We start from the raw sequence: 20,837 nt of genomic DNA on the forward strand, positions 1-20,837 counted from the left end.
CCTCAGCTTTCCTCAGCAGTGACCTGTACAAAGTACAGACTTGAACACACAATGTTAGAGGAAAGAAGGGGAGTGAATCTTGACATTTAGGGAAATTAATGTTTTGCAATAAAACCTCACATTTAAAGCACTCTGAAAGATAAACGAGCCATTCAGAGGAATCGGTGTCAATGCTAAAGAGTATTAAGACTAAATGCCCAAATCAAATATCTGTTCACAAAACCCTGTATAAAAGCCACATCAACTCACATGGGGGGCATAGGTACTTTGTGTTGAAGATGATGTGATAGTGACAACAGCCCTAATAATAGCCTATCATTACCAATCACGCAGTGACTAAAGAGACGAGAGGTAGAAGGTGAACGAAAACATTTTGGAACTATAATAAAATAAGAAAAGCATCATGCACGCCAACTGAAAGGGGAACTGTTGAATGGAGTCTCATTTTAAATACAGATCTTCATCTTATTGTTGGAGTAGCTTGAACAAGTTGGACACCAAGATGGTCTTTACCTACGAATCTTTATTGAGGCAAAAATCAGTTTGGGCAAGGTACATTTTAAGTGGTGTAAACAAGTGCAGCAACTGGAGAAATACAAAGGCACAACAATGCTGATATTGAGCCACAATAGCTGCTATATTAATTAACTATGATGTTCACTAGATAACAGTCTGTACTTAATAATACTGTGTAAAAAACCTGAAACAAAAAAAACAGGTAACTAAACCAGGGGGATGTAGTGGTGAAATAACATCTTTTCCTCTGAGGTACAGAAATCGCAAGGCCATACAGCTCTAAAAAAGAGTTTAATAGGTTTGCTAGTGTCACATAATCTCTGTAGGGTGTGCCAAGCCAGCTCTTTAAAGCTCTCATCATGTACCATGAATGTACCATGACCTCTATTCCCCCTGGAAGCTACTCCTACTTTGGCTCTAGGATTCTTAGCAGTACAGAGCTCAACAATATAAATGAACTGATGTTAAAAAACAAAACAAAACAAAAAAACCCTCAAAGTCTATCCTAAGACAAGTAACTAGGATGGTGCAGGATTCTAAAACCACATCCTAGGGAAGAATTGAAAACATTGAGGTTGTTTAGTCAAATAAAGAGAGAACTGAAGACTATTTCAGGAGAATAGGAAGGAAATATCTATTGGGCCAATGTCCCTGAAGGTCCTTCTCAGCCTGAAAACTCTATGAAGAGCTCTAAACAGCATGAGTTTTGTTCACAGATTGTATTTTAGAGGTGTATACTAGTTACCTGGAATCAAAACATAGCACTGAAAATTTCAATTTCACTTTCCCCCCTTCTTCTGCCCTAACATCTCAAGATCTAAAGATAAGAATAAATTCCTAAATTCTACAAACTTCTCTTCAGTTGATTGTCTATATTCAGTTTATTATTAAAAGACATTGCGATTCTCAAATGCATTCATCATTGTAGGAAATATTGTAAGATCTTCAGGTCAAGATAAATTTCAAACAAAAGGGTCTTAACATGGAATGCACCTTTGTGAGTGATGGCACTGTGTCTGGGAAGCAGTGTTGATGATCAGCTACTTATTGACTCAGACAGAGTTAGATTTTGCAGAGTTCCCTTCCACCAGAAACAACCAATGTGGCTGGCTAAGTGTGGACTACGTAAATGAGTGTTCCATATTTGGGACACTCTTTACTGGTTCATTCTACCATAATTTCAGGACAGTATTCAACTGTTTCACTAGATGGTCAAGCCGAATTCTAACTTTCAAATATCGTAATCTAATTCCTTGTAAGTATAAATTTTTGGATTTCTAGATTCTTAGAAAATATTTTGATATTAAGCAGTTCTAAAACTTTGTTTTAGATGCAAATTCCTGAAAATGTGAGCTTATTCCTCTTAAAGTGTTGTCACTTTACAATGGCATGACTCAACCTATTGAAGAAAGAGCCATGTTGGCACTTAGACAGCATGCTTCTCCATTGTTGATTATGCTGTGATTAGATTATTTTAAAATATCATGATAAATGCAACAATGTCCAAGGGCTTTGTGAAAAAATCCTTTGGTAAGAATCTTTACAAGTTTTTGTTAAACCCTACGTGTAACTGATTTCTCTTTTGAACTTAAGGATATTATAAAGGTGAAATTTGTTTTTAATGAGGAGTCTGTTCTGCAGATTTCTCAAAATATTTATGAAGAGAATAATGTAATAATATATTGTCTAATTTTCACTACTAAGGAAAATGGTTTAACTAGCCCAACAATTGAAGATAAAATATAAACAATAAGTGCTTTCAAATGACTCTTGAATACAAAACAAAATTTCAATCTAGGAAAGAAAGAAGAGAGAAAGAAGGAAGTGAAGAAGGAAAGAAGGAAGAATTATTCTAATATGAAGCATGACTTCAATTCCCATAAATCCATTTGATATCATGGGTGAAAAATCCTTATTATAACAAGTTGTCAGCTTCTTATCATGCTTCTTATTAGAAACATTTATGTTATTTTTTTCAACAAAGAGTAAGAATCCTTTCCATGACCACATCCCCTGAAACATATCAAACTCAGAAGTGATCTGAAACAAGTCTTTGAACTACAAGGTCTCAAGAATTTCTCAGTAAAGACTACAGTCAAATTTTAACAAAGAGTCCTTGAGAAGTCACACAACTGGCCACTTATCACTTATTTTGACAAAATTTTCAAAAGGAAAAAAGTTCTATAACATATGTATAAATCTATAAAACATTAATTATATAATATTTATATATTTATTAAAAAGATATATAAACATTATATAAACATTACAATATATTTTATATATAAATAATATATTATACACCTAAATAACTATATAGAAGTAAATAACCAAGTACTTGGAGGACTTTAAAAATAGCACCCTATTTAGGGTGATAATATTGAGAGTAAACTCTGCTCTAAATCACCAGAACATGTGTATTCACGGACATTCAAAATTAACAAACAAGCCAAGGTTGTACTACACAGCTCCGTATCATAGAGAACTTCCTTCTGAGAATAATAATATAATGAAATATCTACTTAGACTTCAATATCACAAATGTTCCCATAGATATTCATTAATTTGTTCTCAAAACTCTACTGTGATAAAGGAAGGTACACATCGTCCACTTCACACACAGGAACCTAAAGTCTAAACCTACAGTGACTTTCTACCATTTTTCTCCTGGCAGTAACTGATAGAAGGCAGAGCTAAGATTCTCGTGATATACTATCCGCTGCCTTTCCAACACTACAGTGCTGTCTACTCCCAAAAGTAAAGGCAAAGTCCCAGCAACCGAAGGGAGAGAGGAACTCACTCCTTCTCAGTTCAATGGGACTTTAGGAACAGAAACTGGGCCAAGGAAACCAGCATCACTGCATTCAGGCAAGCCCCCACGCACATACACATACACACTATGTGTGTCATTTCTCATTCAGCTCAGACTCTTCTATCGTTAATGTCTTTTTCTAAAAACATATTTGGAGATGAAACCATTCATAACTGCCCGTCCACAGACAGTTTGTGGCAACATAATTGACAATGAGTCTGCTGCAAAAAAATGAAAATGCTGTTTTAATAACCTTGGTCTAAAATACATTTTGTTGTATGCCTCAAAGGGTTTCAATAAAAAGTCAACCTGTAGAGACATATTTTCTTGGCTTAAACAACAATCCAAAGCATATAAATGTAGTCCAACTATAATGACATATTTATAGGCCAATAAAGCTTACACTGCAGCTTTCATACTTCACTTAAAGAAACTCTGTAAGAAGCAGTGTTATATAAAATAATTTGATTTTTTTTCAAACTATAGCCCAAGGAATAAAAAATACAAGTTTGCTATGTTTAACTGATAGTATTTATATTCCTTAGTTGCCAAAAGTTTTGTAAAACAAAATAACTCTTCATTTGACTACTTCCAACTGCCATACCAAATATGGTTATCAAGTCCACTTTATTACAAAAGCTAAGTACTGTAATTCTAAAGACAAAAATAAATAACTAGAGGCTTGTGTAGTGAATGATTTAATCAACCTGATTCTTCTGGAAAAACAGGTTCTTGTATTCATTATGCTTATGAATAATACATTTTTTAACCCTTTTATTTTAACAGTTATTTTTCTTTTCTTTTTTTTATAAACTTCAGTATGAAATAGGTTCAAGAAAGAAAAACACGTCACTCAGTAAAGTCCCAATTTGCATTGGTTTCATATTGAACTAACTTTCTCTGAAAGGGACAAACAGGAGGGAAGAAGATGAATGTACTTTACCACATCTTAGAAGTGTTTTTTAAAGATTATTAGTTGTTCCAATATCCAAAATTTGTAGTTTTAGTCAGAAGTCACTTACGGTCTTAAGTAAAATCTGTAGAGATTTTTTAAAAAGCGAACAGTATATCCTCAAATCTTATCCCAATTATCTCCTTTAAGGGGGGAAGGGATAAAAATTAAAAGACTTTTTGCATCAGAGAAGTTATTGGAAGCTGCCATTTGGGGCAGAGTTTCTTTGTGACTATTAACTTGCTGGCAGACACACATTTGTGAGAACATTTTTATTTTTTTACTATTCAGAGAGAGACAGGAAGTGACACAAACTGGGATTAAAGGGAATTTATTCTATCTAAACACAAAGCAAGAAGAGTTCTTTAATTAGCTTTTATATTTTTAAATTCCTTCTTTAAGAGTCAACCTAATTCTTTTGTTATTATTGATTTTTTTTTTAACAGGGTAAAATAACTTAGCCTTTTTTTTAAATAACATGTTGGAGTTTTACTTTATCCATAGAAAGGTGAGATCTTTCCATTCTTTACTTGCTTCCACCAGTAAAAAAAGAGGAGTGTCTTAAGTAATCTCCCAGTTCATCTTTCTTTGGTAAGAACAATGAAGGGTTCTAAGAGAAGGAAAAACCTAATAAGTGTGTGAACGTCCATGAACAATGTGGTACTAGAGGTGGTTTCACTGTGGCCAAGAGAAAAAGAGATAAGGAAACCACTGTGTAGAAAGAAAAGTACAGACAACAAATATTTTGATGTTACACAAAGAGAAAGGAAGAGGACAAAGAGAAAGTTGCTGGGCCAGGATTGTGTACAATGACACTCCCTCTCTCCTGGTATAAATTCTGAAAACGGTGACTTGCAAACTTTAGATCAGGCAGATAATGGAAACTCATTACATTAAGGAAAGTTTTTGTTTCTCTTTCCACATTATTACAACACAGTGTGCATTCCAATTACAAAAGCTATTTGTCTCAAATTCCCCACAGTTCATATCAACTGAGTAGAATTACAAGGCCCTAAATTCTATTCTTAAAGGGGTATTTTGCATTAAAAAAAGAAAAGGTACATCGTGTTTCTTGTCCGTGAAAGCCTCCCAATCTAGTCTTCTGTTGATTACTTCTCTTTCCTCAGCACTCATCATAGAGCTGTCTCCCAAGTGAGACCAAAAAAAAAAAAAAAAAAAAAAATCCTGATCACCTAGTAAGTTTTTATCTGTGCACATTCCTTGGGCTTGCCTCCCTCAACTAAGAAGAATCTGGGGAAGCTGGAGTTAGTAAATTCCCCTGCTGAGTCTAAAGAGCAACTAGACTTAAAAACTATGAATCTCTAGATTTTCCAAACCAAACCACCTACAAGTACTTCAAATATTCACTATAAACCCATTTCTTCTAAAATGAATTGCAAAGAAAGTAGATAATGAACTTTTTTTTACAATTCAAAAAGATTAAAATCTCTGTATTTTTGATCAAAATACGAAACTGGGTTTCTTTTTGTGTTCATTAGTAAACTATCCCTTTGAAGCACGAAACAACCCTGCTATAAATACTCTTGTTTATGAGTGTGACATCAAGCTTAACCATCTACACATCCTTTTGTTCCCCCATGGGTTTCCTGTTTAATTTTTTATTAGTAACAGTATATTCCATAACTCGAAAAAATGCAAAGAAAGGTTTTAATGTTAAAGAAAACATAAGACAATGGCAATGAAACTTAGATCATGCATTAGGAAGGCAACACATATATTATTTAGTATTTTCACATGTCATTAAGTAGACATCGTGTGTTCACAAAATAGGGTATGTGACAGTATATGTAAGAAAACTATGAATTTTTTTCTAGAGAAGGGAAACCATTAGTTTAATAATTTTCTCTAATTGCACATATAAAAATCAGGGTGCCAGGTCCAAAATATTACTGTCTGACATCTAGCAAAAGATGCCAGGAAATTGTTGACTGTCAAACTGCAAGAAAATATTAATGCTATTTCCAAAACACAGCACAGCTCTTCACAAACCAGAATCATATGAAAGATACAGTCAGTTATTGGTATTATTCAATGTTTCTTTATGCCAATTAAAATAAATTATCTGGGTTTCTTCTAATAGTTAAATTCTAGGTTAAAGCAAAAAAACAGGAAGTTGTCACATTAAGGCATAAAATAGGGCTACGAAAATCAGCATTGTGCTAGAATGAAAGCAAAAGATGCCTTAATATGTTAAAAATGAAGTTCCTCTTTGTTTAAAGAGGAAATATCTGGTCTAAATAAGAGGTCAACAACTTTGGTCTTGAGCAATACCAGGAGAGTAAGACAGTGAAGACCACAGAGGGATACAAACAGAAGGAAAAGAACAAGGAAAGGACAAAAAAGTCACTGAAGAAGGAAGTGTTAAAGCAGTAGAAGTAATCATGGAGCCCCTCCCACCTGTCATCACTGTGCTAGATTCTTTAGCTCACAATGACTTTATTTTTATACGGGGAAACTGAGGTTAGAGGTTAAATTATTTGCCTAAGGCCACACAGCTAAGTAAGTGTTAGTGTTCAAACACTAATGAGAACACTACAAAGCCTAACTATAAACAACACCAAAGCCCAAGTTCTTTATACTTACAGTGGAAGAGGAGAAAGGAAAGAAAAACTGAGATAGTTGACCTTAGGTAGCTGACTTAGGTGACCACTGAATGTTAAAAGCTCAAGGAAATCCATGCCACAGTTGCCAACAAATGGTTCCCCTACCCTATAGTTGTTTCTCTGACATGGTTCTGACATGATATTATACTAACTCCTAGTAGCAAATACTTAAATTTTTCATTAATCCAATTTCAGATGCCCTAATTATGCCATGTGTTGTATCACCCAGTACAGGAGTTAATACACACAGAAGGCTCTGTGATCCAACAGGTAATGCTCATCCCTTGTCTACAAGGTTGCTCTTCATCTATATTATTAGGTCCCTTTGAGGATAAAGAAGTTGTGTGCGTGTGTGTGTGTGCAATTCTATGATAGGGTTTCCAGAAAAATCTACGACAAGAAAAGCTTACTATATACACCCACACATTCGGTTTAGAAGCGTGAATTATTTACCAAGGTCAGCCTTTTCCTTGAGAACGTCTTTGAAGTTGAGTCCGCTGTTGAGGGTGGACTGTCTGTACTTCAGCAGAGCTTCCTTCTGTCCATTTCTTCCCAAGGTTTCCGTTTTCACTGGCCCAGCCTGGAGACCGCATCTCCACTTGGAGAAATCAGAATGTACCCACTTGACCAGGTCTTCAAGTTTCACAATCACCTTTTCAGAAACAGCAATGACTTCATCCTACAAGAGATGAGATGGAACAAAAATACATTAGTTATGGGTTTGAGGTAAAGGGTGCTGTCTCAACAAAGTACCCCTGAACTGCCATGTGAATGGTTTAACCTTCGCAAGTAGACTGTGGTTTTTGGTATCCAAGTGTCTCTGATAATTTACTTCATTTCACTGGTTTTTCACTGCTGGCTGTTCAAAGAATAATTTATAGTATATATTTGTTACAGTTATAAAGTATCCAAAAATAGGGTAGTAATTCTATTACCATTATGAATGCTGTGTGCAAAGCTCCCTCTACCTTTTTAACCACTTGGGTGAAAGCACATTTTTAGATACAATTAATTACAAATGTAAAAAGTGAGGGCTGGATGACTAATGGTTTACCTGTCTCCATATAAATGTTCTAAGTAAATCTAGGATTCTTGGAACTCTGACTCACCCTAAAATTCCTATGTTTATGGTACATTTTCCCTTGGCTTATACACAAATATTGAATTTAACTATTGTCCTAAAAATTAAATAAAATTGTGATGTAATCCCAAAAGAACTACTTCATAAATGTTATGTGCTTCCCACTGAAAGAAACTTGCACATTCTCATGTTTCTCAAAACCTTTGTAAGTTGAGAAATGAACTGAGTTTTTCTTTTAATACATATGGGGTAGGGGGTGAGAGGGCGAGTGAGGAGAAAATATTTGAAGCTAAGAAAAGTAGTTGAAACTTAAGTTCTTCCTATGGACCATAAATTTGAATTTTAATTCATCTCTAATTGCTTCCAGGAAACAGCCAATTTTCTGCCTCAAAATAATCCAGCAAGATATTTAATAGATATCCACGAATGGAACAAAGGGAGGCCCCCTCGCCCAAAGATTCTTTGGAAAAGGATTATGAAGATCATCTCACTGGATTTTAAGTTAAATTATTTGAAGAATTTGGCATTTCAACTTGACCTGACTTCTTTCATTTATTTTATTTCATATCTCTGAAGAAAGCTTAGCTGTGAAAACCCGTAAGCTTACAAAGTCTTAGAAATATTTTTGACAAAACAACAACAGGAAGATGTCTCTAAGCTATTAAACAAAAGGAATTCACAAGTGATTTTGGCTAATTTTGCTGTTAAACATGACTCTTTCCTTCTCCTCCACCTACACACACACACACACACACACACTCAACCCCCACACACATACGTCACCGTACACACTACTCCAAACAAAAAAGGACTTATTAAGCTTCACACAAAAAGAAGCCCTAGATTTAGTTTTTAAGAATATTTTAAGGTAAGATCTAAGATTTCACTTTTCCTCATTCAGTTCCAACCTGCTTCTGAGAAGAAGGTTTGCTAGGCAGCAGCAAAGTAATAAATACTCTATCAAAAATGAAAAGTAAAACTTGGGTAATGAAATCCTTTCTCTTATCATGATCAAATATGAACTTCCAGAAAAGGGGAGACAAAGTGGAAACTGTGTTTTTATCCTCTCCTCAAGAAAAATCTTCAATACTTGATAAACAATGGAGCATATTACAAAGTACCATTTCAACGGATGATTTCACCCCAACTCATCACACCATCCTCTTGAAATAGATCTGTAGTAGTCATGCATTTTATAGCTATTACATGGTGATTATTAAATGTCAGAATAAAAATTCAGCAATTCAGGGTATTGTTTCAAGGCATATGGGACAGGGCATACCAGAAATGGAGTTTAGAATGTACTGGAAAATAATTAAGCAGCCTAGTATATCAGTCTCAATTTTAGTGAAAATGGAATTCGTCAACATTTTGACCAAATAAGGTTTCCTAGAATAGACAAGTTTGGAGATGAGTGTTATTTTCAAATAGCTCTATGATCAAATGATTATCATTTGAATTACCAGTTGCTTCAGATCTTTTCCAAGAAACGGCATGACTAGTTCTGGCTGGCTTACAACATTGGCCGAATAAATAGTTTATTAACCAAGAGAAAATACAATCCTTATGATATCACTGATCTTTCATGATTTAGTCTATAGATTTTGTTCTCTCTCTTTCTCTCTCTCTCTGCAGAAATTCCCACAAACATGTAAACCCTGAGCCCAAGCATACATTAATTGTGAAACCACCAGCAAGTTTTACTGTGGCTTCACAGAGAAACTGGCCCTGCAACATTGTCAAATGCCAAGATTTAAAAGGAAATCTGATAAGCAGAGGAGGGGGAAAGAACAAACCGACCCAAATGAACAGAGCAGCCAACATATATATAGAAAATGTCTCAGGAAACATTACTTTGTGCACACAATGGCATAAATCACATGTTCATATTTACTATTCTGAGTAAGTTGCTGACTAAAGTTCCTAATATGTACCATTCTTGGGCATGTCTAAGAAAAGAATTTCAATAAGCTCAGCTCATGATTATATTAGCTCTCTGCAAACTGAGAATTAGCACTGGATAAATATTGCTGATTTACTCTGATACAACACAAAGGGAATACAAAGAAATATACTTTGTTATTCTATCAATGTACCTTGACTTTTCAATTAACCCAGCTCTGGATCAATATTTATGTAGGCCATGTTAAGACACTTTCTAAGTCCTTATTCTCTTTTATCACTGTTTTAAATTATTTCTGTAATTTGGATTTCTGTTTCTACGCTTATACAACAAGAGCTAATTTAATCCTGGATCCTCAGAGTCAGAGGATATAATTCAGTCAGAAAGTCACAAACTGTCTGGCCCATGTGTATGGCTAGCCCCTTCAAATGTTCTGAAAATTTGAAATTTTGCACAAAACATCAATTTTTTCTCATAAAATATAGACCAAAAATAACCAAAGGAAAAAAAAAAAAGAAAGAAAAGAAAAACAAAACCCAAACTAAAAACAGAAACCACTTGAACTGAGAGCAAGATGCCTTCTTTAGACAAGATGTAAAATCCCCCACCAGTCCCTACAGCATGATATTCAGCCCACTTCTCCCTGACCTGCCTGAGGTCTGTGTAGGCATCAGAGATTCACATTTATGTACACCAATTCATTCCACCTACCTCATGTTATCAGTGAGGGCAGTAAGTTATGGCAGGACTTGGATACAAATCCATTTTCCTGCCTACCAGTACAGGAGCCAGAGTGCCAGGTTTCAAATCCCAACCCTGGAATGTACTTGTCGTGGAACACTGGGCAAATTCTTTATTTCCCTTGGGCTTCAATTTTTTTTACATATATAAAAATGAAAAAAAGGTCACGATAACTATGTACCTCTTATAGTAGTTGTCAGGATTCAATGGGCTGACATAAATGAAGTAGCGTATCAGAGTCATTACTCCTCTATGTTGGTGTTTTCCAAAGTGTGGCATACAGAGATGAATTTAGACAGTTCATAGGTAAATTTTTTGTACATATTTTAAGTTACTCACTGCTATTTATTTTTGTGGTTACTGTCTATTTTGGGGGGGCGGGTACCGGGGATCGAACTCAGGACCTTGTGCTTGCGAGGCAGGTGTCAGCACCACTAAGCTAAATCCTCGGCCTGTGGTTACTGTCTATTTATGGGAAAGTGGTACTGGTTTTCTATTTATAGGAGCTATAGAAAGTTCCTCTTTAAACAAGTTTGCTAAAAAATGGATCAATTTGAATAAAGCCATTAAGTAAATACAGGGACCAGAAGGATATAGGAAAAAAAGGCCAAGGTGCTATAAAACATAATTGAAATGTAGGCCAATGTTTTATATCAGTGGTTCTCAACGTAGAACCCCAGCACCCTTGGAAATGCCTGAGACCACTTCAGGGGTCCACAGAGTCAAAACGGTGATCAAAATCACATGAAGATATTAGTAGCTTTTTTCACTCTTGTTCTCTTTCAAGCCTATAGTGGGGTTTTCCAGAGGCTGTGACATGTGGTACCATAACAGAATAAATGCAGAAGCGGATGAGAAGAAAGCTCTCTATTAAGCCAGGCAGTAAAGAGATTTACAAAAACCATAAGACTTTTCTACTGTTTTCACTGATTTGGTTTTTGAGAATATAGTTAATCTTCATAAAAATGTGCTACATTTTCATAATAGGCTTGGATTGCTATTTTAATTTTCTTCTTTAAAATAACTTTTCTTACAATTTTCTGTTTTAGAGTATAGCTCTATGGATAGAGTCATATAGCCACTGTTAGCACAAGCATCAGATACAAACCAGTCCAGCACCCTCAAAAGCTCTTTGTATTATTTTTTGTTTCCTCTCTCTCTCCTGTCCCCAACTTCTGCCAATCTCTGACCTGTTCTTGATATAGTTTTCTCTTTCTTAAAATATCATATACATTGAGTCACACTATGTGAGACCTTTTGAGACTGTTGCACTCAGTATAAAGTCTCTGAGATCCACCCATGACGCTGGGTGTATCAACAGTGTGTTGCTTTTTATTTCTGAGTAGTATGTCCTGCTGTGGGTGGTTCCCAAACATTATTTATTCATTACCTGACTGAGGGGCAAAAGTATGACTCAATTTTTATGATTACAAATAGAACTACTTCCACACACAGATTTTTAGGTAGACACACATTTCAGTTCTCTAGAGTTAACACCTAGGAAAGGGATTGCTAAATCCTCTGGTAAGTGTATTTGTAGTGTTTAGAAACTGCCCAACTGCCTTCTTGAGTGGCTGTCAATTTTGCACTCCCACAACCGATATGTGAGAGTTCCAGTTGCTCCTCATCCTTACTAGCACTTGATATTGTCACTGCTAATTAATTAATTAATACCAGTCTAATGTGTACACGATGATTTCTCATCATTTTTTAAGCTTTCATTTCCCTAATGCTGACTGTATCAAACGCCTTTTACGGTGCTAATTTGCCATCTGCATTTTTTTAATGAAGTTTGTGTTTAAATATGTTGCCCATTTTAAAAATCAGGTTATTGATGTGTTACTGTTGAGCTTTGAGAGTTCTTTGGGTTCAAGACTTTTGTCAAATATATGACTTGAAAACATGTTCTCTCACTTTGTAGCGTTCTTGCAATAATGTGTTTCTCAAAACAAAAGTTTCAAATTTGATTTAAGTCCCACAGGTCATTTTTTTCTTGGATTGTACTTTTGTTTTAATATCTATGAACTCTGACTAATCTCAAGTCACAAGAAATTTCTAAGTGTTCACCAAAAAATTTTTTATACATTTACATTTTACATTTAGCTGTATGATCTATTTATACCTTTGTATAAGTTATGATAACATTGGCCTGACATTCTTTTTATTTTCAATGTGGATGCTATCATCATTTTTAAATGAAGTAAATGTTTTAAATAGGTTTTTTGTTGTTGCTGTTTGTTTGCTTTTTGGTACCAGGGATTGAACTTGGGACCTTACACTTGCAAGGGAGGCGCCTGAACCACTGAGCTAAATCCCCAGGCCTGTTTTAAATAGGTTTTCAGTTTTAATTTCTAGTACCATAAATATCAAAAGATATACTCTCTGTAATTGGGGTCATTTAGGAAATTCAAGTGTAAAAAAGTTGGAGAACCACTATATTAGGTCATTAATCCAATGCTTTTTCTTATACTTGTTTCCTTTCCCTCTTCATAGCACTTGATAATGAATAACCCTACCTTAGAACTGAAACATTCCCTCCTGTTAAGAACTAAGAAGGGTCTATGATTTTTACCCCACTTGCAAACTTGTAAGTTTGCCTTCCACTGTTTCACAGATGCTGCTGGCAGGGGCCATGAGACTCCTGGGCAAAGGCAAAGAATGGTTTTATCACTCAGAGCAATTGCAGTAGTCAAATACCAGCATTTGTGCTGGCTCTTTAATATCCAGTTCCTAAACAGAGACACAAAAAGGGATAGATGATAGCTGTGCACCCACTGGACTAAATTATAGAAGAGTTGTGAGCTTAGGGAATTCAAATATTTAATACCAGATAATAAGCAAATCAGCTCTTTGTTCTGTAGCAACACACTATGAATCTTTGTCTCCCAAGGGTGTTCACTGTATGACCATCTTTGAAAAGACAGTCCAGAGTGAAGGCAATTGATGGCTTCGCTTGCAAGATGCACAGATATGCAACAGACTCATGGGGAGACAACACCTACTTAATATCTACTACTTCCACATTTCTTTACTTTGTTCAATTTTTCTTCTTCCTCATTCTATCTTCCAACTGGGGAAATGTAGGAAATGTATATTCTTACTTATTCTTATTCTATATTCAGTCTATGTCCAGGACTTCGTTTTTATATATCACTGGTTGAAGAAATCATTCTCCATGGATTCTCAATGTTCACCTCTGAAGTCCACAAATACATTCCAAAGTTTCATCCAGACTCCGGTCCCTTGTTATCAAGTTAGATGTCTCAGAGTCATTTCAACCTCAGTGAAACTGTATAGCCCATTTGGCTTGTTTGTGAAAAAAATACCTTACATGGCTAAGGGAAAAGTAATACTTCCAACAATAGCTAACCTTTCCCCAATGTCTATTCTCCTTTTCTTGCATAATAATAAACTGCTAATTTTGGGGGCACAAAATAAAGACACCGTTACTCTTCTTCCTTTGCAGCACCCATGTGACTAGGTTATGACCAATGGCATGTAGTGAAGAAATGTGCACTTTCCAGCTCACCCACTCAGCGGGAATGAGTATGGCTCTGGACTATACAAATACAGTCACTGACTATACAGGCAGGAAGAACCTGGTCTCTAAATCATTCTAGCCTTGAGCCATCTACCTGTAGGTTGAGACAGGAAGGAGATTTTGAATTCTCAACTTACCTAGACAACTGTAATTATGAGTCTCTGTCGCACACAGTTTAGTCTACATCTTTGCTAATACAGTACATCATCCCTCTAGAGAGAGAACATGAATGAAACCTTTACGTCGTGGTGCCCACCAACAGAACATTGCTGAGGAGAGGTTTAATTAGTTATGTTCCAAGGACAATGAACACACGGAATACCAGAAGGACTGGCAGGAAGTGGGGAGAATGATAACAGAAACAGTGCATTCACTTCCATCTTCCCTAATATCTCAAATTTTCAGAATGTCCTTTGTAGTATTTAAAACATGAAAAATTTTAGGAACTCAAAACAACAATACACGGTGCTAGCTAAATAAATTGCGAAAGCAAAAAAAACAGTTCAATCCACAAAGATGGGAAATTTTCATCAAGATGGAAAGCAATAATGAAGAAAAACTGCTGAATAAACTTTTCAAAAGAGCAACCACAGTCGCTTTATCACCTGCCCTGCACGGAAGCTCGAGGCCAGGCGTGTGTGCCTGTGATGCACACCTATGCACTCAGGTAAGGGGAGATGTGGCACTCAGGTAAGGGGAGATGTGGCACCCAGAGCCTGAACCTGCAGCCCGGCTCAGCTGGCCATGTCCTTCCTTTCGAGCCTCCCTCAGAATCACCACAGTGCGAGACACCTGCCAATTTGCCATTGCTCTCCCTGTTGCACATGAGTGTGTTCTGCTAATGAGACGCCTACAGAACGGGTGAGAAGTTTTCACTGTACAGATAAGCAGTTACCACTCAAAAATCCAAGAACATCAGGAAAGACAAGATGATAAAGATGAAGCTTTCACTGGTCATTGGCAAAATCAGAAAAATGAGGATAATTCAGTGCACTTTCATAAAGCACAATTTGCTAGATCTCAAGGACTGTCCTTGCAGCAGTCAAGATCTTAGCAGGAAATGTATAGATACCTGAGAAATGATAATGGGAAGGGGTGGCTTATAAAGGAACTCACAATAGAGGTGTTGGCAGGAGGTAAAGGAAGCAAGCGTAAGAGGTAAACAGCACAGGAACCCGGGCTGCAGCAGGCCCTCTCTCACCACTCTTAGGCTAAGTGGTGAAAGTGGGAAAGAATAGTTACCAGGATCAGAATAGACTTTCCATCGAAGGCAATGACCCTTAACACCACCAACCTGGGGCCCTTCTCAGGAAGGGACAGAGAATAAACAACCCCCCTTTACCGTCTTCCCTTGCTAACTCCCGGCAGGGTACCTGTATACAGCTGGACCCCACTGAGAACTGTTAGGCCAGGGGCTCTGCTCATGGAGTCTATACATGTTAGCTTCCCACAGCAGACAGCAGAAGTGGGCAGCACCCTATAGAAAGCCTACAAACTCTCTCTGGGCTTCATTCTTTCTCTTTTCTTCATCTAGTGTTATCATATCTTTTTTTTCTTCCAAAATGAGGATAGTAATAGATGGTAGTCTATTTTTAATATCCTTACCAAGCAAAATAAAAAGCTATCAACTTTAAGTTGGTCCCTGTACTGGGAATTACTGTTCCTATTACCTGTGACATAATGTTAAATCTTTATTAGGCTGAAGTATTTGATGCTGAACTGCATAATTCTGTCTTCTACAGTAAACACCTGAACTGTAAACAGTTTTTAATGGCCAATAACCTTGTATAACTTCTTCCTTTCTTGTATTTCCCAAACAACCAAGGACTGTGTTGGGCTTAAAGTACACAGCACAGTTTTAATGGTGCCCTACCTCTGCTGGATGGTCCATTTTGAGAGGTACTAAGGGACAACTGAAAGAGTATTGGCTTCAAGTCTGATCCACCCCAGTTCAAATGCAGCTCTACTGTGTTTAATGTCCATGTTAGTTCAGGGACTTGCCAAGGTCTGAATAAAAAATGAGTTATATTAAATAAGAGTCAACCTTATAGGACAGTTAGAACATTGTGGTTGCTATAGTACAAAGTACAATAGTATAATGTTTGACACACACTTGCCATTCAAGAAATGATGGCTATTACTAAGTAATATCATTTGGATGGAAAATGGGGAAACCGGGGATATGAGTGGTATTCAATCACCTCTTTTAAGTAACTGTGTTTATTTCTAACTCTTCTTAATTCTTTGTCTAGGAACAATAATGGACCTGTTACATTTGCCAGGTACTTCTAAGGGAAAGTCGGGCCAAAAGAAAATTAAGAATACCTGTGCTGGGCTAGGAATGTGGCTCTGTGGTAGAGCCCTTGCATCGGCATGCTTGAGGTCCTGGGTTCCATCCCCAGCACTACTAAAAAAAATAAATACTTGGTGTTCTCCTTCTCTTCTGCTCCTAAGGAAACATTGGTGGGAAACACTGCAATGCTTTCTTTATTTGACCCAGACAGTAATCTACAAATTTAACAGATATCATCTCATCTATTCCCTATGAGGACTCTCTGAGGTAGGCGTTCTTAGGTCCATTTCAGGGATGAGAAAGCTAAAGTGAAGCCAGAAATCAACTTGGCAATGCAGTCTTCTTCCTGAGAAATTAGTTTAAGCCCTTTTGGTAGTCATATCGCTCCCACTCTCACCCTGGGACAAATGGACCTGTGTCCCATTTCCTGCCAATTCCATGGTGTAGGTGGAATTTAAGAAGAAAAAAGATTTTTAAAATTTTATAGTGTTTTTACCCCAAAGTAAGATTATAGATATAGCCATTCATGTGCTAGTTAAAAATGTGAAGAATTTTCTGTTGTCTGAGTGATGAAGATCCCCTCTCAAGTATGTGCTAAGATTTAATTTGACTCCTTTAACATGATAGACTAGTTTAGCCATGGAGAATCATTAGTGTATTGGGTTCCAATTTGCCAAACCATCCCCACATCTTCCAGCTTTCTCCTTCCCCCTCAGTAGACATTTGGGTGAAGTCTGTGGCTCAATGAATTTTGGAAATCCATCCTGGCACAATTAGAGGGAGTAAGCAAACAGAAGACGGCTCTGAGGCATGATTTGTCAAATGTAATGTGACCATCCTTCATGGTACAGCCAACGACATTTGCGTATCAAATAAGTAATTCAAAAATCCTAAATATTTTAAGTTCCTAAATACATTTTTAATACGTGCTAATCTATAGCCTGTTAGACTGCAGCCTGCTTTCCTAACCAGGAAGGCCATCTCCAAAGAAAGCACCAGAAATATCCTATCATCAATTCCCAATTCTACTTCTTTCCTCCTAGACTTACTATATGCACACCTATTTCCTCCCCTAAATTAAAGGCAATTTACATAGCAAGAAATTGCATCTGGCATCCTAGATATTTCCTCTCTAAACAGGCAAGCTTTTGATATATAAAGGAGATGCCCTCAGTCAGTGGTGGAGCTTGCCCACATTTCCTTTGGCCAAATTAATGGGGTGTTAACCCTACAGTCTATTTTTTAAACCACTTTCAGGTTGCCATAATCAAAACTAGTTTGGTACCCAAATCCTGAGCTCTGGCCATTAAAACTTTAACAAAACAGATAAATGAGCCCAATTCCGGCATTAAAGCTCAGTTCAGCTCCCTATAAGAAAGAATACTCTCTATCAGAGGAAAAACAATAGCAATAGAATCCAAAGTCAACCACCACCCAGTCCAGCTGTTTTAGTATGCGGAGTAACTCCAAACCATTACATTAACATCTTCTGTTCCCCTCCCCCCAGCTTTAGAGGCATAGGACCCCTTGGTCAGATATTCAGTTCAGTGGGGCCTATACTCTATAGACTCTCAAAGGAAGAAGAAAATCTTTCACTCGTGTTGGTTTATGAAAATCATGATAGAAGTCGCCTGAATTATTAAAGCTTATTGGTCATCTGGCACAGAGTCTTGCTATAGCATTGCCATTAATGAAAGAACAGTCTTCACAGAGAATCACCAAATGCCTTAGGCTCATTTAGAATACTTTAATGTAGAAATCAAGAAAATCTTTCTGTTTTGTGTAGCCTCTGTTTAAATATAAACATATGATTTAGACATGCTCCCTCTTGTTAAATTTTTTTCCTCTGTTCACTTAGCACAGTTCACATTATTATCCTCACATGTACAATGGCAGCAGAATAATTTGAGACCCACAGCTTTATTTAATAATGCAATTATCCTATATTGGATTACTTAAAGGGCTTTGTATTTCTTAGTTCCAGTTTTTCCTATACTAGTGATATGTTCTGCCTTGGTAAATGTTTCAGCTTCAATCAAAAGCCCTAAACTCAGTTTGGAAAAATATTGAGTATTTTTGAATAAGCCAGGATTAATTCAGGAGCCAATTTGCAAACACAGTTGGAGATCTTTTTCCTCCTGCTCGAGGACTGTGGTGCGGAAGCCAACACAGAGGACAGACCCAAACAACTAGAACCACTGGTTCCATCTCTTTTGTCATCTGAGGAAGGTTGCAAAAACTAGAGAATAAAGCCTTCATTCCAAAGTAGGGTTGAAGACTTGTATAACTTCCTGTGCCCAGTGCTTTGTACACTCCAGGGTGAGCTTGGGAATGAATGAGTGAATGAATGAATGAATGAATGAATACTATCAGGCATTCTCACAGAACCTCACAGAAGGGACTCTCAAAGGTATCTTTGCCACCTTTAAGGAAGCATGCATAAGCCAAGCTTTATCCATGTGGTCAGGAGAGATTTTGTTCTAGCTTTTCCCCAACTCCATTCAATCTGATCCAGTTAACTTGTATCAACTCGGCTCAGTGTCAGGCATTGAGCTGAATACCAGACAAGGAAAGATATGGATGAGTAAGAAACATGCACTGCCCAAGGCCTACTGTTCCTTGCCTTGGAGGGGAAGGCTACTTTCTTCTAGTCCTTTGTCAGCAGGTTCATTCATTCTTCCATCCTCAGTGTTCTGGGAATCTACCGTGAGCTGTGCTAGCAATAGGGAGAGCTGAGAAACAAGTATTTGACTAGGGGTCAAGGGAGGACTGGAAGCCTTCAGCTAAATGCGATAATTTACATATGGAGAAATAGTCATAAGTGATTTTATTCATCCAATACATACTGAGCAACTGTGCCATGAACTGGGATTACAACCAGGAATAGAACAGACAAAAATTCCTACACTCTTGAAGCTTACAGTTATGTGTGTGTGAATGGGGCAGAAGAGCCAGATAGTAAACAAAATCTAAGGCAAAAGAATAAAAAAGGAAATCATGGGAGGCCAAAGACAGTCCTAAAGATGATTTAAGCTGAGCATCAAGAAAGTCTTGGCAGAGGGAACCAGAGCACACAAAGATATGTGGTGCGAAGAACAAAAAAAGAAAAAAAAGAAACAATACAACGTGTCCCGTGTATATATTTTATAGTTGAGACAGGCTCCTCCGTTAGAATCACGGCCCATTTTCTCTAAATCCCCACTAAGTTTAACAAGGACACTATTCACGAATCAATTTCTATTATTAAAAATTGAACAGAGTTTATTTAATGGAAACTTTTCCTCACAGCTTTAAAGCCTACATATATAGGTTTAGGGCACTATGTTGAAGACCAACACACGCCGTTCCTGAAAGAGAAGTAGATAAGTTTCCTCGTGAAATGGGATATTTCTAAAGAATTAAAAAGATGGCAGGCCAGCTACTCTCCTGACATATGCACAAGGCTAAAGGACAGATAAGAGACTCTCAGCTCCTGTAGACACACACATTAGAAACGCAAATTAAAACAACATTTCTTGTCATTTGGATTTTTAGATTTTCTTTAAAAAGCAACTTGATCTAATGCCCCATCCTAACAACTGTGCATGAACCATTCCTAGTTTCTTATGCATTAAGGAGCTTGTTGTACCAGCTACAGGTTCCTCTCTCCTCTTTTCTCTGCAGATCTATCATCATGTCAGATACAATGCCCTTTCCAGCAAAACTCTAAATTCATTGATCAAGATATTAGGTTAAAAAAAACTCAATACAGCTTGTTGACATGATGTAAGACTAACAAATCCTTAAAAGATTAAAGCAATCTGCTGTCTACTGTGTATGTCATCTATAATTATATGCCCAGAGAACAGAGGAGGGATTTAGGAGAAACTGCCCAAGAACACTTCATAATAAGAGCAAAAGGAGAGGGGAAAAAAAGAGCAGGACAGAATAACAATATCTTGCAACCCTTATGAGATTAGCTGTCCACTGCAGAGATCAGTTACATCGTTGATTGCAGAGGAAGTTCCTAGAATGACCCCAAATATGTCTACCTTCTTGTATTCACACTCTCGTGTACCTCCTTCTCTTGAGTGTGGGGTCGACACATCCCATTTTTAATGCACAGAACTGAGCAAAAGTGATGAGATGTGACTTTGGAGATTAGGTTACATAGGACTATGACTTCCGTCTCATCTGTACATTCTGAAGGAAGTCAGCTGCTATGTGTGATCTGTCCCATCCAGGTCCCCATGTGGCACAGCAAGGCCCAAGAGTGTGAGCTTGGAAGTAGAATCTCTTCCAAGGGCACTTTGAGATGGCAGATCCTCAGCTGGTTGCTTAATTGCAGTTTTAAGGAACCCTGAGCCAAAAGCACCCAGACAAGCCGCACTCACA

The 20,837-nt window shown here is 37.0% G+C and overlaps 1 protein-coding gene across 2 annotated transcripts in view; it reads right to left on the reverse strand.

Annotated features, from left to right (window-relative positions):
- The window catches only part of Arid5b (AT-rich interaction domain 5B), a 178,359-nt gene that overhangs the window by 140,258 nt on the left and 17,264 nt on the right, over positions 1 to 20,837 (reverse strand). For both annotated transcript variants that reach the window (XM_004858263.4, XM_087184810.1), the window contains one exon: positions 7,358 to 7,583. In XM_004858263.4, the coding sequence (XP_004858320.1) occupies positions 7,358 to 7,583 (226 nt within the window). The remainder of the gene's footprint in view (positions 1 to 7,357; positions 7,584 to 20,837) is intronic.

The sequence above is a fragment of the Heterocephalus glaber genome, unplaced genomic scaffold (genome assembly GCF_053883595.1).
Source record: "Heterocephalus glaber isolate CG9 unplaced genomic scaffold, H.glaber_assembly_v1.0 deba00001497, whole genome shotgun sequence".
Lineage (NCBI taxonomy): Eukaryota > Metazoa > Chordata > Mammalia > Rodentia > Bathyergidae > Heterocephalus > Heterocephalus glaber.